At 41.4% G+C, this 22289-nt stretch overlaps 1 protein-coding gene across 1 annotated transcript; it reads right to left on the bottom strand.

Moving 5' to 3' along the window:
• Window positions 1–13410: 13410 nt before the first annotated feature.
• Window positions 13411–15778, bottom strand: xbp1 (X-box binding protein 1). The gene is given in 6 exon segments (XM_023958230.2): window positions 13411–14440; window positions 14520–14627; window positions 14630–14686; window positions 14785–14901; window positions 15013–15109; window positions 15420–15778. Coding segments are annotated over 6 exon segments (1194 nt in total). The 5' UTR covers window positions 15647–15778; the 3' UTR covers window positions 13411–13852.
• Between the last annotated feature and the right edge of the window lie 6511 nt (window positions 15779–22289).

Genomic DNA, 22289 nt, shown 5'->3' with positions numbered 1-22289 from the left:
ATGTTTGCATTACTACTCATGCTGACTTAACAGCTCATTTCAACACAGATGCTGTTTAAAGTTCAATTCACTGGAAACAGACTGGTTCCTGTTTGCATGAACGCTTCCCTTTCAAGGTTTCTACATCTGAGTTTGAGACACGCTGTCTGTAAAGGACCAGCAGGTCCTTAAGGGATGATGTTTTATGACTTTGATCAATTTACAACAAAAAGTTTAGTATTTCTTATCTATATGCAAGCGCAGCCTATTTGTTAAAGAGTCCCTCAGTGTGTGGGCGTGGCCTGGGGGTGGACCTAATCGGGAAGAGGATAGGAGGGACTGGAACTGGAGGCAGCAGTGAGCCAGCAAAACATTTCTGGAATACCACACTCTGCCCTTCTGTCAGGGTGGCGGGGGAGTAAAGGCTCGTTGGAGGAAAACACGAGCGGGAACCTGTTTGAACTCTTGAGACTCGTGTTTAGGGGAACAAATGGATATTTCGACATGAAAATTAACAGAAGTTAAAGCGCTCACGATAAATTTGGCTCCAGAGGTTCATGTTCAAAACTCTTTCCATCTCTAGTTAGTTTTTTGGAAAAAAAAAATGCTAAGAAGAATCACCGGCTAGATGATGTATTTGTTTTTATCCTATCTTCCACAACTGCCTGAAAAAAGGCTTTCCCCCAGTTTTACTGGGTTTTCCAGATAAGTCTGGTATTACTTTGAAATTTTAAAACTGGATTGATTCTAAAAGGAAACTCAATGTGACAAAGTTACAGTTTTTTAATTACAAGTAAATTGAGTAAAAAAGAGTTAAATGTAGTTTTCAAAAATGAAAATCCAAAGAAAGTAGCTTCTATTTTTTAAGAAACAAAGTTATGCTGCTAAGAAAAGGAAGATTTTTGTGGTTATCTGTGTCTCTCTCTATTATCGTGTCCCACAGGGCTCTGTTCAAGGTCACCTCTGCACTCATTGCGTCTGCTTTTCATTGGGTGACCAAAACTTAAACCACATTAGAAAGAACAAAAGCCACGCCCCCTTCTTTACATTAAATGGTGGTCGGTAAGCCAATTAAAAGAGTTTATAATGCCCTCTTCTGTCTTGGAGGATTCACTTGAGCAAAACTAAAATGGAAAATGAGAGAGCTTTCATATTCGAAACACGAAGTCTTAGTCAGAAGGGGTGTTGACCTGTACAGGTGCTGCAGGTTTTTGGGTTGTCTGAGCCCATAAGGAAGTCATTGGAGGAGCGGAGGAGCGACCGCATTTTAAGGGGAGCAAAGGGGTGTTTTGCAGTTACTTCCCTTGAGGCTCGTACGGCCACCTCAAAGGCCGTCATTAAAATGGATTGTACCATTGTCGTGCATGTTGTTAGTGTATTGGGAAGTCTTTGTAAGGACAGTGTCTCTTGCACGCATTTATGACGTACAGGCATTGCTGTTATATGGTGTCTTTACAACACACTAGCCATAATGTGCGAGTACTGGCACCTTTCTGACCGCACGCAAATGCTGCATGCACAGGGTATGCACATAAAATGTAAGTGCACGATTGTAGGAAGCGAGTAGAGTTTAAGAGCTAACTTTAGGGAAAACCTGCTTTGTGTGTCTGGGGTTATATGGAATGACCTGCCAATATAGATGAATCCTATAGATGCAAAAATAACCTCAGAAAATGATCAATGCATCATACAGTAGGCCTAAGATTATAGCTAATTTTAGGGTCTAAGTTGTAAAATACACTGCAAGTTTTGAGATTTGGATCAGGAACTTTAAAAAAAACTGAAAAGTTGCAATATAATGAACACTGATATAGGACATAAAATGGTGTGAAAGTTTGCAGAAACACTTCTGTAATTCATGGCTGCTGCAAACATTAAGCCTTTTGGCAGGAAACGTTTTTAATCTCTTTTGTTTAAAAGTAGGACATTTATCTTGTGTTTCAGTTCATTGAGAGATTATAGCAGCCGGTAGAATCATAAAATAAAATGTGTTTTTTTACTTCGATTCTAGCATGTTCTCTCTGTAAGCTCCTTGACCTGATGATAAATTCCTTTCCACTGTCTGTTTGCACTCCCTTATCGCTGCTAAAACAGTTAAGGACAGACTCTGCTCTGAAAGACACACACACTTTAATTTTTTTTTTGTATGCTTTCTATCATTTTCCCAGAAATGTATCAGAGCAGAAATGGGTGTTTCATTGAGGTTCTGTGTCAATTTGACAGCAGTCAGTTCTCTAAGTTTAACGTGACATGTCACCGTATCGTGTTGAGTCTGAGCTTTGAAGTGTTGGCCTGAGCCGAGGAGCCACATGTTGTGGCAACAGTTGTAAACTGTGACGTAACTGATTATGTTACCCCCAGACTTTGACCAAGCAGAGGAGCAGCTACCCCCTAGATAAGTTGCTCGTCGATTGCAGGGTAGGCTCTCTCCCTGCTAGTGTCAGTTTAGACTCAACAATTAATCAGTTACAAATATGTTTTGGGGCTTTAGAAACGTTGGTGCTTTGAGACGACAACCCACCTCCACTATGCAGACTCCAACGTCATACGCAGATTTTTCCTGTTTTATATGATTTACCTAGTTTTGCTTCAAAACTATTTGATTCAGAGAAAGATTTTGCACACATTGATGTCATTTTTAAATAGAAGACAGTAAAGCACAACGTGGCAAGTTCAAGTTCCCGTTGTGCAGGGAAAAAAACACATGAACCTGTTTGTTGTGACCCACTTTTTCTTCAAGGAAAGAAGAGAAGGTATTTTCGAAGAAAAGGCCAAACCCTGAGGTCATGTGACTTGCTGGTTTGGGCCATGTTGAAAGCAGTTTTTCAGCTCCATGATTGTTGATATTTTGACTAGAAACCTCAAACTGCTTTGATTCTCCCAGATTTTCAGGACAAACTGTTTGTTGTGGAAACACGACTACCGACGTGTTTTTGGTGGTTTCAATGGAATGGTCACCTGAAATCCAAATGACCACACCCATTTCAGAAGATTTTTGTCTTTTTGTTATGTGATAGTTGAAAATATGAAGCTCTAAAACACCAACCCCAACATAGTTAACGAAAGAAATCTACCCACAGATACAGAAAAAAAGGTAGTCGGTGCCACAGTGTTCGATTTCTGATGCTAAAGTGAGCTGTCCTACTCTGCTGTGAACTGGGTTTATTTGATTTTGATACAAGTCACTTGGTGGTGACGTGGTGTCACAATGCCACATTGTGCACTTGCTCCACTTACTTGTGATTCGGGATTAGCTTTACGGAGGAAGTGATGGTCTCAAACCTCATATATCAATGCTGTGACTCAACTAAATGCCTAAAAACAGACATGTAAGTATTCATATATATCTGTGTGGGAGGGGGCTGCACGGTGGTGAAGTGGTTAGCGCACTCACCTCACAGATTGAATGCTCTGGTTGAAATCTTAACTTGGTCTTTTCTGTCTAGAGTTTATATGTTCTCCCCATACTTGAGTGGATTTTCTCTGGGCATTCCGGCTTCCTCCCCCAGTCCAAAAACATGTTCCATAGGTGGATAGGTGACTTAAAGTTGTTGATAGATTTCGTTTGAAAAGCACTTCCCCTAGTCCACCTAACTAGGCAGACACATCACAAGGAAACCAAGCCCCCAGGCCAAACTGTCCCACCCCACATGGAGGGGTGGGACATTGGTGCCAGGGACAGGCCCATCCGTCTGCCTCTGAGTACCATTCCCAAGTGGGACCTCTGACTGACGACTAATGGGATAGAGGCACTCAACCAGTTGGAACAGTCCATATCTTAGTGAGCGCTCCAACCAATCAAACACTTCAGACTCTGTTCAGCCCACTGACTATATCTGAGAACTGGACTGAGTGAGTGTGACGTCAATCACAGAAAATGGTTTACTTCCAGCTCAGGCCACCATTTTCTATGATAAAGTGGAGCCAGACGTCGTCAGTAAGCAGTGAATGCTGTCTGAGTTGGTCTGAGTCATCTTTTCAATGGCTTCGCCTGATTGGTGAGCGGGCTACACAAAATCTGTCAAATGTTTTGAAAGTCGGACGCAGAGGCCAGCAGGCTCCACCTACATTTATTGATGCATCTGATTGATCAGTTTATAACTTGAATATCGTGAAAAGAAAGACAAGAACTTTTTAAAAAGTTACCAGAGCAAGAATAGTTATTCTGACCAAAAGAATGACGGAGTAACAGCTGTTTATTTTTCTATAGAAGTTTGTGGGATTTTGGCTTCTTGGAGCACTTCCTGTTTGGCATGCCAAAGGGAGGGGTCACGCAATCCAGTTTTCATATACAGACAATGGTCGCACCACTAAACCCGTCCCACCCCACCACCCGCCCTCCATCCAGTACAAGACCGACCACCACAGCTCGTCTCTGCTAGACGCGGTAGACACTAAGCAAATTCTTGAACATGACACCAAATAAGTGAAAATTGACCAACTAATCTAAGTTTTTATGATAACTAACAGTCATTAGGTTATTTGGTAAAGAGATTAAGTCAATTAATGGATAAAATGTACACGTTTTCAAAAATTGACAAAAAGGAAAGGAATCCAGAAGCTCCATTCATGCAAAATGACTTTTAGCAATCCTTTCTTTAACAAGCCAAGCTTATTAAGAGTCTACAAAGGGAAAAAAGTTTTAAAAGTCACCTGAATTTTTTTCCCTTTAATTAAAGGCAAAATAAATGCAGTTCTTAAGCTCATGGGTGTTTTGTAGGCTTGGTGCACAACCAAAAACCCAGTTTTGAAAGTCACTTGAATCAGTGATTTCTATTTTGAAGTTGTCTAACGGAAAGTATTTTCAACTCACAGAGAATTTTTTTCCATCATTCTTTCCTCTGTCTGTCTGTTCATGTCAACCATGGAAAGGAAGTACGGTGTTGCACAAAAATCTGTCCAAGACCTGATCTGAAAAACCCATTTATGACTCTTAGACCTCATCAGTGTGGGGCTTTTTGAAATCACGACAGATGCGACACAAGCTGTAACAACTAACAGGTTTTTGTTGTCTCAGATGGTCCTGATAAACTCAGAAGCTGACATTTTAAGCAGGAATTACAGAATTTTGGCTCGCACAAGTGCCTGTGTGATCCTGTTTAAAGAGATGTTTAGATGAGTTTTTCATTACAGGGTCCTGTACTGAACAAGCTTGGAAAAACCATCCACAAACAGCAGGTTTCAACACGGCTTCACTCTAACAGTCTTGGAGCAAAAATATATATTGAGGTAAAATCTTTGAGTGAACTTTGTGCCTTTTGCTTAAAAAGGGGAATCGAAGGGGTTGGTGTGTTTCTCTCAGCCGACTGAGTGCCTCTCACAGAGCTGCCACATGAACAGAGGTGTAACCATAGCAACGTAGCCTTGTGTAATGTATGACGTCCATTCTCCTGCAGCTTGCATGAGCCTCTGTCTCATTAAGTTTCACTCCTGCAAGCCAAAACCGCACCTGCCGTCATCCTCCTAACAAAACGTTTTAGCCATTAATTCTGTGCCTAAGTAACCACTGTTGTAAAGGTTTGACGTTTCTGTTCGCTTAGGTTTCATAGTGTTTCTTCTTCTAAACTTTTTTCGTTTTTTCTCTTGATTTTAAAGGAAGTCGCTTCATTTCCTCAAAGTTGACACCTTTTTTTAAATCCAAAACTTGATGTCCCTAAAATAACTCATCAAGAACACCACAGGAAACCGCTTTTTGTTTTTGCTCGTAAAGTTCTCACAGAAAACAGTTCCTATGTTGGAGCTGGTCGCACTCCAAACCTCAAGGCTGCGGATGCTGTTGATGTTTGTGGGGAACTTTAGTCTTTGTTTTAAACTGATGGGTCACTTCTGTAACAATTCAGGGGGTGGGGCGTATGTACGATAAGGTTCAAGTCGCATCTTTACCCTCATTAAAACCCCACTTCAATAAAAATCCTGTCTTTGGAGTTTTTAGCATTGTGGAATTTTTATAATGACACAGATTAGGAAAATTAATCCTAAAATTCCACTTTTGAGTTTTTCTTTATTGAAATCCTTATAAATCAGGAGCAGAAGAAAAAGATGCTATTTGAAAAAGATCTAGCTCCACTCCATTCTGATGCATCCACTTGCAGACAAACAGGTCGATGGACGTCTGTGCGGTCGGATAGCTCTGATATTGCTCGCCATTTTTCTTGCAAGGGTAATGTTAGGTTAAGTGTGTGAAGGGCTGTAAACCAGCTGGTGAGCTTGTAAACAGAGGGATGATGGGAAGTGGAGAAAGGCTTACTCCACGCCAGCAGTCCCGCCCTACAACTAAGAGGTGAATTTCGAATCAACTCCTGCTGCTCTGCAGAAACTATATCATAGAAAAGGACACAGTTTTTTTAAATTTGGGCCAACTACTGCATAATCACGATTAAAAGACCACTGGGAACGTTTTGAAAATAGATCCAAAGATGATCATAGTGGGTCTTTAAAGTCCCCCTGTTGCATTTGTTTCTATAAAAACATTCTCAGGGGTTTCAATTATGATTAAGAAGGGTTTAAAACCAAAATCTCACAAGTTAAATGTCTTAAAAAACCATATTTCATGCATATCTGAAGCCTCTGTTTCCAAATCTCCTCTACATGGCCGTGGCCGTTTGTGCTGAGCTCAGCTTTGACACAAGGGGGGGTGCACAAACGACACCGACTGACAGTCTCTATTTTCAAAAGTTTATCTTTAGTAATAAAGAAACCGTGAAAAGTGACATATTTTTGGTTCCAAATCAACACTTTTTGAATGAAAAAACGAATGTGTGTACCAGACTCTGCTGTTTAATAAAATTTCACACCAAAAATAATTTTGAGAAGCCCACGTAAAATGCTTTTTCCGTCCGAAAAATGTCCGTCCGTCCGTCCGTCCGTCCGTCCGTCCGTCCGTCCGTCCGTCCGTCTGTCTGTCTATCTATTGCTTTCTCTTCTTGTTCACAAGCAATGAAACAATCAAAGAGGACTTCAACAAAAGGATCGATGGGGCGTCTACATTCCTGCCTTCTGGGCATTCAATGTCCTCTGGTTCCAGAAAGAATGTCCATTAAAAAAAACACACATTATAGTTTCCAAACAACTGATGCTTTTATTTTGAAACTGACAGACCTTCACTGCTGACCCCAGTCTGTTAACCCCTTCATGCTGTGTCTAGCTAACATAACATCAAATCTAAGACTGCACTTCATTTACCATCACCTTGAAACAAAATCTTTTTTACGTAATTGGAAATTAGGTCAGGCACAAGGCAGTTACAGCGTTACATAAAAAAGATGTTTTTTTTTACCTAAAAGCAACCTGTGACAAAACCACTGAGTTTTATCACAGGTTATCCTGAACAAAGAAGTCAGAGTCTCCTATGATCTCACCATGTGACTCTAGGTCTAAATTGACTGACAGGGACTTTTCTGCAGCAGCTTTTTATAATGCCAGCTGGTGCAGATATTATCACTGAAAGGCCAACAGAGCCGCGCGGATATCCCCTTCATCCTTTAGCTGCAGCTTCTATATTAGCTGAACCTCTCTGAAAGCATGAAATCATGCATCTTCATGTTTGCCACTACTTTATTATTCAAGAACCGGATTCTGAGAGACAAGGGAGTCATTTAGGTCCCACAGACTTAGTGAATAACGGCTGCTTCGAGTGCCGTGATTGATCGGATGTTATGTAAGCATTTTGGAATGAGTGATTTGGCAGACAGTCATTAAAGACTCATTAAGCTGCCGTCACCAGTGAAAAATTATAAAAAAAACATGTAGGGAAACAGGATTAGCAAGCTTTGTTCTTGATTATTAACGAGTGACTGAGTGCAGTGTAGCACAACCACGCAATAATGTTCAGGGAAAAAGAGAGACGGGCAGATGTTGTTTGTCGGTATAATGAGGGGAAGGGGTGACTCACTTTCCCTCCAGGTGAAATCACTGTCCTGAATACCAAAGCGGAGCCTCCTTATTTCTTTCTCATGAAGGAGCCGAAGTGAAAATATTCAAGCATTTTTCTGTCCTCATTTGCAGTTTGCAGCTCCGTGTGACTCGACATGACGGAACATCACATGAGCATCGATGGACCCCTTTAGCTCCCATAATGCCTTTTGTTTGACCTGCTCTGATCCGGTGTTGCAGGCTGCTGCTCCTGTTTGGGTGCAGCTGTTTTCATTTGGTTAATTATGTCTCAGGTATTTAGGGAGCCTTCACAATGTCTCCAGTGTTGAAATGTTCTTTTGGTTTCTTGTGTGTCATGCCTTACCTTCCTGCATTTGGGTTATTGATGTTTGACGTCACAGTTTACTACACTTGAAAAACATCTTTCTCAAAAGAAATAAGAAATTGTTGGATACAAGATGTTTTTCCCTTGTTGTAAATGAAAAAATCTGCCATTAAAAATACAAGAATTCATCTTAGTATAATTTCTTAAATTAAGCTGTGATGTCCTGCCATTTTAAAACATATTTTAAAGTTAAAATTAGCTCAGAAAACACTAATATTTAGGTATATTACTATGATAATTGGAAATATTATGTCTTAAAATAAACTTGTATCGTTAAAGAAAATGTTTAAATATTTAAAGTAGCTTATTTTAAGTTCTCTTTGCTCTACGCTTTGCTGAACTTTTCTCAAAATCAGCACAGTGGAGAAGTTTTAATCTAATAAAGAGCTAGAATATAAATAAATAAAATGGGTGAAAATCCTTTTGTTCCAACCTCATGATAGTAAAAAAAAAAAACTTGCTTTAAGACTCAAATTGCACTAACATTTTTATTTCATTCTAAGGCCAGGTTAAACTGGCATTTGTTGTCTTTTTTTTGCTAGTTTTAGATTGTACGAGGATTTATTAAGATGGGCCAATTTATACAAAGGTGGTATTCTTATTTTGTTCATGTTTTTTTAAATTAGTAATTTCCACTTTTTACACTCCTTTTTTGTCACTGTAATTAAAATGAACTACAAGTAGATATAAAAACTTTTTTAAAAAAACTATGTAAAGTTTAATTTAAAGTCATTCTATCTGACAGTTAGCTTTTTAGCTTAATTTTTTCCTTTCTTCCTTAAATTGGTGTTCTAGTTTTAGGCTCTTTCTTGCATTGTACATACATGCTTATACTCTTTCTCAAAAAAATAAATATTTTAAGCACTACAACAATACAGCTATCCTTATTTCCAGACCAATCAGACTAGAATTACACATTTTAGTATAGAGTTCTTATTTTTAGGTAAATTAAGAGTCCAAAAATAGTTTCATTTGAAAAGTAGCTATTAAATTAGTTTTGTCTAATGGTCTTATATCGAGTGTGATAAGATATTTACACTACAAACTACACAGAAATCCTCTATGATATTTTGTGGGTTTTTTTTTTTTTGTATAAACAGATTGAAAGCTCCAACTGTAAAGCGATGTGTACATCCACATGGCAGCTGCCAGTGCAGGTTTAGCAATCCTCTTTATAAGACTGCTGAGCGTGGAAACCAGAGACGTGCTCCGAGGTTTATCCAAATCCGTGCATAAGTGACAACAGTGTCATATTAGCAGGACAAGTCTGCCTCTAATTTAGGCACGAACTCTGACATCCAGAACGCAGCTGGGATTCCCAATGAAGGAGAGGTTTTTCATAAAAACAAAGGCAGCGGTGGCCACATGTGCCATGACAGAACCCCCCAAAATGAGCAGTAAAATGGTGGTGCCGATAAGGCCTTTCAGAGTTATGAAAGCCACGTCTCTATTTTCGGAAACTCTAAACACAAACAACAATGCAACCATTCTAAAAAAAAAAAAAAAAACACACAATTTTAAGGATTAAAATCCCTAGTGACGAATTAAAACCACAAGAAGTCAAATAAAGTGTTGATATGAAGTTCAAGAATGCTAATCTGTTCAATCTTGCTCCAGGCTTTTTTTTTCTATCGAAGCTCTTTTCCGTTAAGTGAAAGACTGGGTGTCATATAATTCTGGCCGGGCACAAACCCCTAATAGTAATTTTTCCTTGCTCTCCATTACCAGTTGGCACTTCCGTGTTTTGGACGCTACCTATATGTCACTGCCAAATCCGAGTCCCTGATTGGTCAAAATTCAGCTAGTTCAACTTTCAGCTCGCATTCGATTCCCGCACATTTTATACAAGCCAGAAACTGTCTAAAAAAAGTTGTGTGGAGACGGATAAACATGAGAGTTTTGATTGCGGAAGCCCAAAGACCACATTTATATAGACTTTTCATTGGAAGCGGTCGCTCGAACGAACGTTTCCGAGTTCGTTGTAGACATCGCATCACAAAGTCTCCAAGGGTTTCTCACAGAGGTTTGACTTTCTGTAAAAGCTTCAAACATCAGAATCTAAGAACTACAAATCTGATCTAAATGGCACTGATTTTACAAACAATGAATCGTAAAAAAAAGAAAAAGGATCTTTGAAAGGAACTTTACCAAGCAGGAAATTCTCTGAAGAACGACTGAAGTCATGTGGAATGGAACAGTTGTTAAAGGCAAATTTTCCTTAGCCTGTTGGAAATCATCACCTCACAGTAGCCGATTTACCAAACATCTCACTCCGACATATTAGGAGCTCGCCATGTTCCTGATCCTATCTCAGGCCAGCGCTGATTTCCGTGAAAAGCATAGAAAAAAGTGAGCATCGTCTGTAAAGAAAATTCAAACATCATCTGCAAAAAAAAGTGAGAAAATAACTTGTCAAAGCAATGATGACCAAAAATATATTTTCTGTTTGGATCCGAATTTGTTCTGTAGATCAAGATATTGATGTTCTAGGTTGAGCAGAAACTCTTCAAAACACGTTCATTCAAATGTAAACAAAATAGGACACAAGAGGAAACAGATGAATCTGCTGCTCTGATCCAGACCAGAATCCACCGCCCGAAACTGAGCCGCGTCCACCCGCGGACGTGTTTCAGTTTCAACCCAGCAGCTGTGAGGCTGCGGTAAGGCAGACAACAGGGGAGAGGAGTTCGACACCTCACATTTTTACAGCAGTTGAGGTGCAGCTACGTCAAAGCGAAGCTGCGGTCTTCTTCAACCTCCCACACCACACCAGATGAAGGCAAAATACATTGAAGAAACACTTTATTTCTAGAAAGGAAGTGAGGGGCTGTAAGCTTGGGGAGAGTGTGTAAACAGAGAGCTCTCGGTAGCCAGGAAGGGGGGAAAGAGGTGGGCGGGGTTGTCCCGCACCAATGGTCCCGCCCACAACTCCGAGGTGAAATTCTAATGAACCCCTACCGCTCTGCAGAAACTATGTCCTTATTGTGTCTAAAAACGGTTAAATCATAATTCAAAGACCACTGTGACCAGTGTATCAACAAAGCAAAAGATGATTGGAGTTGGATTTTAAGAAATGTCAAAGAATTGTTAGTTTTTAGGAGCTCAAATGTAGCAAGAATCATGTGGGTGGGAGCTTTGTCAGAACATTCCTGAGAAACTGGAAAGACAACTGCTGTTATCATAACGAAAGTTATCTCTGAGTTTAGAAAAAAGGTAAAAGAAAATCTTCCTTTGTGCATCCAGAGATGTTTCCCATAATCCCCTGCAGGAAAGGCTCTGATGATCAGAAACACCCAGAAAGGTCCAGATACTACTCAAACCAGGATTGACTGGTAAAACAGCTATTGTAACTGATTCACTTAGAAACCAGTTTCTTTAGATGTATCTGTTACTTTATGTGGGTCACTTTGAGCCGAAGGAGGTTGAGCATTCAGTATGAACATTACTGGCACGGCTTCTCTGTTTGGCTTGGAGGGAAACGTTATAGATACCTCCAGGTCATGACCTCCAGGATGGAGCATCTCCATAAATGTGCTTTTCTCTGCTGGAGATTTTGAACATTTCTTTCAATCTCACTTTCAAAATGAAGCCAGATTTTTCAAAGGTTTTCTAGCAAACGACTCAATTTCACCTCCTGATAACTCGTCGCATGTTTTTTAACAAAAACGTGTGGGGTATGATTATTTCATGACCTTAAGACAGACAGACTGGACAGCAGCAACAATGGTGGCCTTCTATCCCTCCTTCATGTGGACATATCTGAAGTTTCTTCTTTTTTTCCTAGAATCCATTGTTTTTAAGGAGTTTTTCTTTACCAAGAAAGAGGTTCTAAGGGCAGGAATGCCCAATTTAGCCTAGTCTGTTTAGTTTAGTTTAGCAATTATCTATTGTATTTCATGACTGATTTCATGTTCTTCTACAATTACGGCTATGAATCCCATTGAGACAACTATTGTTGTAATATTGTGTTATTTAAATAAAATTGAATTGAATTATTTATAAATAATATTCATTGGTTACGAGCATTTATGCAGTTAGAAAGGGGTCTTTGCTCTTAGAATACTGCTGGTAAGCTAAAATGGTTCAGGAGGATCAGAATTGAGCTAAAATCTGCTTCAGATTTCCCTCTTTTTTTACCAAACCTTTCAGAAATTCCTGAAAGACAAAGATCAAACCATGTGAGATGGGGTTGAAGGCCGGGTCACACAGCAGCTACGTATGTTTTGCACTTATGAAAATTGGTCATAGGTGGAAAAAGTGTAAAAAGTTGAGGTCTTTATGTGAAATTTTCACAGATGCATCACGAATAAACCACGTAAAGATCACAAAATAAACATAAAAGCCAAATCTGGCCATAAATGTGTGTCAATTACGTAAATTCAATGTGAAATGCGATATAAAAGTTATACATTGGTGGTACATGCGTGAAAAGTCTGTTAGACATACGTGGAACGGTCGTGGAAAGCCACAAATGTGCGTGTGGATCTCGCAAAAATCACTGTAAGAATTACGTAATAATTGCGTATAAACTAAGTAAAATATGCATAAATTGCGTGATTCTAAACATCTAAAATTTGAACAGCTCAAAACAAAATTCAGGTAAAGAACTGAAACTCTCAATGGACATCTGCGCGCATCGAAGAATGATGAACGCAAGAAACGCTTTCGTATATCACGCATGCATTACGAAAGACCAAAATGTTGCGAAAATGCCAAAAACGTACGTAGTACCTAAAAGTACGGAAGATGTGAGTTTTCCCAATCATTTGGAAGAAACTCCAGGCAAACATAGGAATCGAGCCCCCAAACAATGACTGCAGGTTGAGTTTAGCGCTGCAAACTTTTCTATTCCAACTTTTAGTTGTTCTCAGCAGAAATGCATCGTTCTGCAATTAAACAAGCAGCTGAAAACAAGCATTTAATCTTCTGTTTTCACTCTGAGCCCTCTGGATTTAAAGCATCAACTTCCTAGTTTTAAAGTATTTTAACTTTTGGCCCCAAACCTTCCTCATGTGGAAAGTTCTGAACTTTCAATAGATTTGAACCAAACGCTGCAAGAACTCATCTCTCCATGACTGTCCAGTGACTTTTGAATCTTTAGTCCAAATCCCTTATTTTCTTAGTTTACTCTGTAAATTATGAGATTTCCATGCAAAACTCAAGTCTGACACAAGTTGCAATGCAAAAGATTTAATGCAGTAATTTGCTATCAGAAGAGCAGTTATGATCAGAAAACAGATGTTTACAGGCGTACAGACTCCAGGCATTACACAAATAAATAAATGTAATATTTAAACATTGGGTACCCCCCCCCCCTTACTAAACAAAGAAATACTGTAATTCACCCAAAAATTGGTTCCGAACAGCGAATGAAAGATTTTCTGGCAATCTTAGATGCTGTGATATAGTTTGGGTCCATCTGCCACACGGTGCTGCAGCGTCGGTGATGGTACAGACCTGCTGTCACGCTAAAGACCCTCATTTCAGGAATTCTCTAGGCACCAAGCAGTTTAAAGATGCGTTTTTTTCTGGTTTTCATGAAGCTACACATTAGCTCTGATGTGTATGTACAGTGTGCTGGAACTTTGTTAGAACTTTGTGGGCAGAGGGGCCGATTCAGACGCTGATGAGCTGGGGGAAAAGTTCGTTAGCAAACATGTCTTCCCAGCTTTCGGAGCACAGCGGGGACGACATGTCGCTGAACGGGGAGGGAGACCCTTCGTATCCGGAGTCGCTGTAGGTGTCCCCCAGGCAGGCTTCCTTCTCCAGGGCACCCAGGACTTTGCAGGGGGAGCCGGAGAAGAGGTCACCCGCCTGACCGTGGCAGGCCGGGATCACCACCTCCACCGGTTCGTCCTTCACGCAGACCGTCGTCTCCTCCTCCTCCAACACAACCACCACCACCTCCTGCTGCTGCTCCTCGGCGAGGAAGGACGCCTCATCTGTTTTCTCATCTATGCTGCTCTCCAGGTCGCCACACTGCTCGCCACTCAGCCCTTCCACGGGCTTGGTGTAGATGTGGTCAAAGTGGATCAGTTCATTAAGGGTCTCCAGCTTAACTGATGGGGCCCCCACAGCTGCAGGTGCGGCGGCAGGTACTGGGTCCCCCCCTCCGACCAGCAGCTCCTCCTGGGACGGCTCTTCGCACGACTTGAGAAACAGCTCTGGGTCAAGGATGTCCAGAATGCCCAACAGCAGATCAGACTGGAGGGAGGGGGGGGAGAAGGTGGATCAGAACCGAGATCCAGAGCAAACTTAGCTTGAGTAAAGTGCAGGAGCTCACCTCAGTGTCTGAAGAGTAAGGACTATCTGTATCCATTGAGAGGTCTTCAGCTTTAGGGACTGCTGGGCCTGCACCTGCTGCGGAGGCACACGTAGCCTGAGTGCTGCGGACTCAGAAGACCCGGTCCCCAAACCTGCGTCGCTCCCGCCGGACGACAGCGTCTGGACCTGCGTGTGTTTGCAAAATAAACGTTATTCTCACACATCAGCTCATTCCATAAAACAGAATAAACCCAAAAAAGATGCAACTTCATCAGAATTCCCACCTGTGGTTTTGACTCGAGGGTGTCCAACCCAAGTCTCTGTCTCAGTTCCTCATTTTCTGTCAGCAAACCGCTGGTTTTTTCTCGGAGCAGCCGGTTTTCGATGTGAAGTTTCTTGTTCTGCGGGGGGAGGAGAAGCAGATGTTAGAACCAGAACTTTAATTACTCCAGCACTGATTTCCACCCCCCCCCCCCCCCCCCCCCCCCCATGCGGACACGCATGACACGCACCTCCAGCTCCAGCTCCAGGACTTGCTGTTCCAGCTCCCCCATTTTGGCCTTTTTTCTGTCTCTGGCCGTCTGTGCCGCCACTCTGTTCTTGAGTTTCCTGAGGGGGGGAGACAGGATTTCCGTGATGCTCTGCTGCTGACCCGCGCGCTCACCGGCCATGTTTGTGCCACGCAGGCACGCGCCCGTTCAAAGTGCAACACCGTATCAGTGGAACCGCAATCTGTCTCATTATACTAACTCCAAATGTATACTATCTGAGCAGACAAGTCGGTTTAAAGTCGAAAATTATCGTTTTGTGGCCAACAAATTGGGCGTGTCCGTCCAAATGTGAGCAATACTGGCCTCATTTATTTCCGAAGTTGTATTTGTTATCATTATCAATCGGGGGTTTTTTTTCTGCGACCAACCTGCGCAGGGCTTTCTCCTCTGGACTCAAGTGCGTGAGCCTCTGCCGCTTCCGCACCGGCTGCCCCACAGATGAGTTTGAGTCCGAATCCGACGACACTTGGCTGGACGGGAGAACGACGGAGATGGGCCGGCTGAAGGCCGTCTGCGAGCCGCCGGAGCCCGCCTGCTTCCCGGATATCAGGAGCACCTTGTGGGCTCCACCGCTCCCCGTTGCGACCACCACCATGATTGAGAGCCCCCCTTTTCGATATCTGACTATTAAAATAAAAAAAATTCTCCGGGACTCCCCGAAAATGTCAGATGATCCTTGAGCAGCTCGTCCGCTGGTTAAGGATGTGGGCAGCAACTGTGATCTTTTCTATCGTCGTGGTGCAATTTGATTGGCTCCCTGGGCTGTGACGTAAAACATTATTGACCCGTGATTGGTTGGGGAGCTGATGTAATTTTGCATCTGTAGTTTCACAAATTAAAAGCCTCTCAAGTTCCTGTTGATGTTCTGAAAGCTTGCTTTCTCTTGTCACTGTTGCGTCAGATTTGACCTCAGATTAAGAAGAATTTTCTTTACATTAACGAAATTAAACACAGTTTAGGGGATTCACAACAAAAAATTGTTATTAAAAAATGATTTAAATCCAGAAAAACAGCATTTTCTTATAAAAACACAAGTTTTGTTTACAGATGAAGCTGTTGACTCAAAACGCTAAAATGCAAAAACTTTGAAGTAACTTAAGTCTGAAAAGTTTATTCAAAAGTTAATTGAAAGGGAAAAAAACTTAGTGCACAATTGCAAATATATATATATATATATAGGAAAGGCTCCAATTTTTGTTTTAATTTGAGCCACATTTTAGCTGAAAGTTCAAAAATGTTATTAATAGTTAAAGTTTTTCCAATTATAATTTAATCATCAAAAACTATACCAATATTTCCAAACCCATGAAGCAAAAGCAGGAAGGTCCTTTAGGAGCTAAACATCTGACACTAACAGCTAAACAGCTGTGTTATGTGTCAAATATACTGAAGAGGCAGAAGACAATCTATATGCACTAAAAGCCACATTGGTTACAAACAAGATTTACAATCAATAAATGCTCTCACACATTACCTTACTTTAACCTTTGTCATTTTAGTTTCCTCATTTTCCCTTTTTGTTACGGTAACTAATTGACCAACATGACCAGTTTTACCACTCTTTATACCTGCTTTGTCTTCCTTATAGTAGCATTCCTTCAGTCACTCTGTCAAATTTGTTTTTAAGATTTTATTGCCTCAGTTTTCATTTTTTTATGACAAGCAATTGTGAAATTTACTGACTGAAAATAAAGATCCTGTTTTTATGGTGGAAGGCTTTACCGTCTGTTTGCATTTTATCAAATGTCGTGTAAGGTGCAAACCTTCTGGTTTGGTTGGTTGGTTGGAATGAAAGTCATTTCTTCAGAATAAAATGAAAACCACAGGAAGTGGTTGTGGCAAAAAAAAAAACTGTCAAGTCAGCAAGTATGCAGTTTCTTAAGAAAAAAAAAGCCAGACGTGAAGTTCATCACATAAACAGAATTTTTTTGAGCACTTAAGCAAAAACACAAACTTTGAAGAAAAAAAAAAACCTGTGTACTCAGCAGCTGTCATACAGCTTCTCTTCCTTAAACTTTTATTTGCTCTTAAACTGGAATTATGTTACTGTTTACAGCTGGCAGCCCTTTGCCCTTCCTTCCACTTTGTTACTTTAGTAGCGATAGCAGCAGCGACGAGAGCCAACAGCTTCACTGCCACTGCAGAGCAAACATCTGAGAAAGTGAGAGACTTGGTTTGCTGCGCATAACCGGATCCGAAAGCAGGACATCCTCCATTAAAAGTGCTGAAAACTGAGCAAACACAAATTTGCTTTCTTTGCATTTTAGGGTTGAAGTATTTGTGACATGGAAAAATGGAGGGTAAAGTCAAAGATTACTTCGCTTAGTAGAAAATGTTTGTGTCTCGTAATTCATGAGTGAAAAAATATTAGACATGTCGGAAAAGAACAGAAACACTTTGCAGTGGAGTTTTGTTGAGCCCAAACTGACGTAGAGGTACAGTTGGGTGACTTTTTCCACTTCTTATCTCAGTCTGTGCTGCTGCCAGGAAGTGGAAATAGTAGGAAAATGTTCAGGCACTCGCATAGTTAAGAAAGGTAATCATTTCCATGATTTTCCTACTCCCGATAGTAGCGGTTGGCTCACAGAGTTGTAAGCTTCTAATGAAAATCCTCTTATGAGACCTGCATGCTGACCTGGGTGTAAAAACACACCGCAAGTGCAGTGACAGCCCACCGGTCAGATTAAAGCCCTCCCCAAATGTGATGGTCTGCGCTGCTCTAAGTGTTTGAAAGAATTTGAAGTGAGCCTGAAGAACGCTTCGAGGGATCTTAAAATTTCTTTGGAATGAAACGGGAGTGAAGAAGAAGATTCCAAAAATTATACTTCAACTCCCCCATTACAGTTTTTTTTTTTTTTTACTTTCCCCAAAGAGGAATGAAGTAAACCCAATCGCCAAACATAATGCCTCAGTCACAACTGCCTGTATGAGTGGATATGGCCGTCCGTGGGCGAAAAATGGGCAAACCTGTATGGGGCACGAAGCTGGCCCGCATGAAACATTAATGTCGTAGAATGCAACAGGTTGTAGCAAAAACGTAAGTAATGGTGTAGCAGGTGAGAGGTAGGTGTGTCATACGGAGTTTTCCTTATCTCAATCATCCTAAATCCCATAGACTATACAAGCAGCCTTTTAGTACTGTTCATGTTGTTGTGTGGGCTCTTTGTGTGCAGCCTGACTGTCAGACATGAGGACTGTAGACAATCACAGCATAGTTTATGAGCATCCTACTGGCACTTACATGTCACGTACACAGTGCGGGCTGCATTCGTGGATGGTCAGTAAGGGGCCAGTAATCACACCCAACTAACGACTAGAGTGGGACATAAGAGCACCCAAGTGTCGCATGACCCATACGTGCGTGCAACTTCCGTTTGCCTTACGAATACTTCAAGATACACTTACCACACGCATGACAATGGTACGCTCCATTTTCCTGACGTCCCTTCAGATGACTCCACGAGCCTTAAGGGATCTGCAAGACACACCTGCACTCCCCTTAAAAATGCAGCCACTCCTCTTTACAACCCTCCATAGGACCAGAAACCCAAAAACCCACAGCACCGGTACGGGTCAATCCCTTTTGAGAGTGCATGTGACTAAGGCTTTGCCAACAGTACCAGCAGTGACACCATGATCAGACTGATAAAAAAAATCTGGTCCAGCCCAATCCCAATCTGTTAAAACCAACAATCATACTTTATAACCCATTCCATCAAGGATTATTGCTTTAGTGTTAACAAAGAACCTTAAAAAAGATGGACAAAGCCTATGATGGCATCACCCACTGGTTTAAGACCATATCCATTTATAGAGATGACTTCGATGAATTCATCGCAGAATATGACATCACTGAACCCCCACTTTTCCAAAACTGGACCAAACTTTGCATAGATTCTACATGGGTTCTGGGAGACCCATTTGTTTTCATTGAGTCCGTTTTCCAGGTTGGGCTCTTGTTAGGGTGGGTTAACAGACAGGGATGTGAATGAGACGTCAAGAAACTTTTTCTTTTCCAAAATAAGCCCAACACCTGTCAGGTGTTGGCTCATGCCCACTGAGATCTTTTTGAGAGCTTTTTGTTGGAGGGTCATGTCAATCAACCACACCAACATTTTTGCACAATTTTTAATCTAAACATGAAGTAAAATCAAACAGCAGAAAAAAACTTGCAGTTTAAAAAGTTTGATTTTTTTTTACAAATTGCCTGTGGTTACAAAGAGAACTATGTTCGCTCCACTGTACAATTTAAAACCTACCTCAATCATAACCAGAAAAAACAGTCCAGAACATTGACTGTAAATAATCTGGAATGGTCATATAGCTGATCCAAACAGCAAACTTTAAGTTTACCTTTGGTTTCTGTACAGAACTGGATGTTTTCTGTTGATTAAACCAAAGATTTTAACTTACCGGTACTTCAGTATTTTGGGATATTAAACACTGTTGATGAAATCTATTAGTGCCTAAAGAAAATAATTGGTCAGCCTCTTTTTCGGTGTCTTTTTCATTCGGTTTACTTTCTAGACTTTTTTTTTTTTTTTAAATGAATACGTTTTTGTCTTTATAATTATATGTTCACAGGAGAAAAAACACAAGTCTTTTAAACATGTAATTGTGAAACAGTTAACAAACAGGCATCCAGTTTCAGACCTCAAATTATCTTTTACACAATCTGGATTTCACTAATCTTTCTCAAGGGGGGGCTCTAAGATAAACTAAACCTTCAGTCAGCTTTGTCTGGAGGACTCAGCTGAACCAGAGCTTAAACCAAAGAGCACACAAACAGTCAAACACAGACATGCTTAGAATTGCAGTGAGGATCCTCCCTGGTGTTTGAGTCTGTCATTAAGGTGGGTGGAACCTCACAACCGAATGAAAAAGTATCTCAGAGCTTTGAAAACCACTTTGATTTCTTCCAGATGAGGACATAACTGATGCAACACATGTCCAGACAGTTGAATGTAAACCAGGAGACATCCAAAATTGCGTCAAGACGTGTCTGTGTTGAACTTTTCATTGGCGCTGTGTTTTGAACATGACAGACACACAAAAAGTTCATTTTCAAAGCAGATGTTCCAAAATGTGATAGCCACATTGGATTTCATATATCCATCCATCCATCCATCCATCCATCCATCCATCCATCCATCCATCCATCCATCCATCCATCCATCCATCCATCCACCCATGCATCTATCCATCCATCCATTTATTCATGCATCCATCCATCCATCCATCCATCCATCCATCCATCCATCCATCCATCCATCCATCCATGCATGCAGGCATGCATCCATCCATCCATGCATCCATCCCTCCATGCATCCATCCATCTGTCCCTCCATCCATCCATCCATCCATCCATCCATGCATCCATCCATCCATCCATCCACCCATCCATCCATCCATCCATGCATCCATCCATCCATGCATGCATGCACCTATCCTTCCATCCATACATCCACCCATGCAGGCATGCATCCATCCATCCATGCATCCATCCCTCCATGCATCCATCCATCCATCCATCCATCCATCCACCCATCCATCCATCCATCCATGCATGCATCCATCCATCCATCCATGCATCCATCCATCCATCCATCCATGCATCCATCCATCCATCCATCCATCCATCCATCCATCCATCCATCCATCCATCCATGCATGCATGCATGCATCCATCCATCCATCCATCCATCCATCCATGCATCCATCCATCCATCCATCCATCCATCCATCCATCTGTCCATCCATCTATCCATCCATCCATCCATCCATCCATCCATCCATGCATGCATGCATGCATCCATCCATCCATCCATCCATCCATGCATCCATCCATCCATCCATCCATCCATCCATCCATCCATCCATCCATCCATCCATCTGTCCATCCATCCATCCATCCATGCATCCATCTATCCATCCATCTATTCATCCACCCACCCACCCATCCATCCAACCAAACCACCTGGAAAAAATGTGCAATTACAGCAGCTGCTGACTTGGGGGCGTTGGGATGTTGTCCCTGCTTCAACTACGCGCAAAAACAGACAAAATAAGGAAAAACAAATGCCGTGTTTTTCTGATATGTACTGGATGCAAACAAGATCAAACTGCCAGGATAGACCATAAACAGATTTTGGTGAAGCATGTAAGTCATAAGGAGTAAATATTGCCACACACTGTATCTAAAAAAACTGTTTATCATTTCTGGTACTATCGTTGAGAATAATTTTTAAGCCACCAATCGGCCCTAATGAATGAATTGAATTGAATTGAATTGAATTGAATTGAATTGAATTGAATTGAATTGAATTGAATTGAATTGAATTGAATTCGTTTAGTTGGAGCCGGAAGTAAGCCATTTTCTATAGGTGTTGTCACACCCGCTCGGTCTATCTCTCAGATACATTCAATGGTTCTGAAACTTGTTCAAATTTGATCAAATATTGTGCTAGAGTGACCTAGCATTTCTTCTTTACATTGATTGGCAGATGGTGAACCAAAAAAGAGACCATTACCAAATACTACTAGTTGCACCTCTGGGTCCATGCCAATAACTGCAGTGTGCACATAGGCCAGGAGGGAGGAGCAAACAGTCATATCCTGGAGTGGTTAAAAAAACTATTCAGTGTAGATCAGTTCAATAAGGTCAGAGTGTCCTAACTGTATACTGGATAATCTCCAAAAGTGACCTACTTCATTTAAAAACTTCTAAGTTCAAATAAAAGACATTACAGAGATTTTTGGATAAAATAATGTCCCTGGAGTGTCAAATCAGCAACATCATCAGCCGTCATGCGGGTAGCTTGGATGTTGATGCAGAAACGGTTTCTGCAGTGACGGCTCAGCTTGCAGGGTAAACAGAACCACCCTTGTGTGCTCGCTGTAGGCGTTCAGGGTAAACAGGGGGTTATGGTGCAAAGCCAGGCTTGACAATGAGGGTGAGCGGGGTCACACCCTGGGACAGCAGCCAGCTGCAGAGGGAGGGGCAAGGGGGACATAGATGTTTACATACGCCTCCTTTACTTTGCACATGTTTCTCCTTACCCACAGTCCTCTGGGGTGTTTGCTGGGCCTGGACTCTTCCCACACCGACCAGTTCTGGCTGCCATTATTTGATCGTCTCTGCGTCAAAACACTCTGATGGGGGGCAGCACTAAAGCGCATTCAGCTGTTTGATATACCTGCCAGCAGTTGGCTTCATATCTGTGCACCTGCATGTGCGC

This window comes from Oryzias latipes, chromosome 9, assembly GCF_053564925.1.
Source record: "Oryzias latipes strain Hd-rR chromosome 9, Olatipes_Hd-rR_3.1".
Taxonomy (NCBI): Eukaryota; Metazoa; Chordata; class Actinopteri; order Beloniformes; family Adrianichthyidae; genus Oryzias; species Oryzias latipes.
This window is presented reverse-complemented; position numbering and strand designations above follow the sequence as displayed.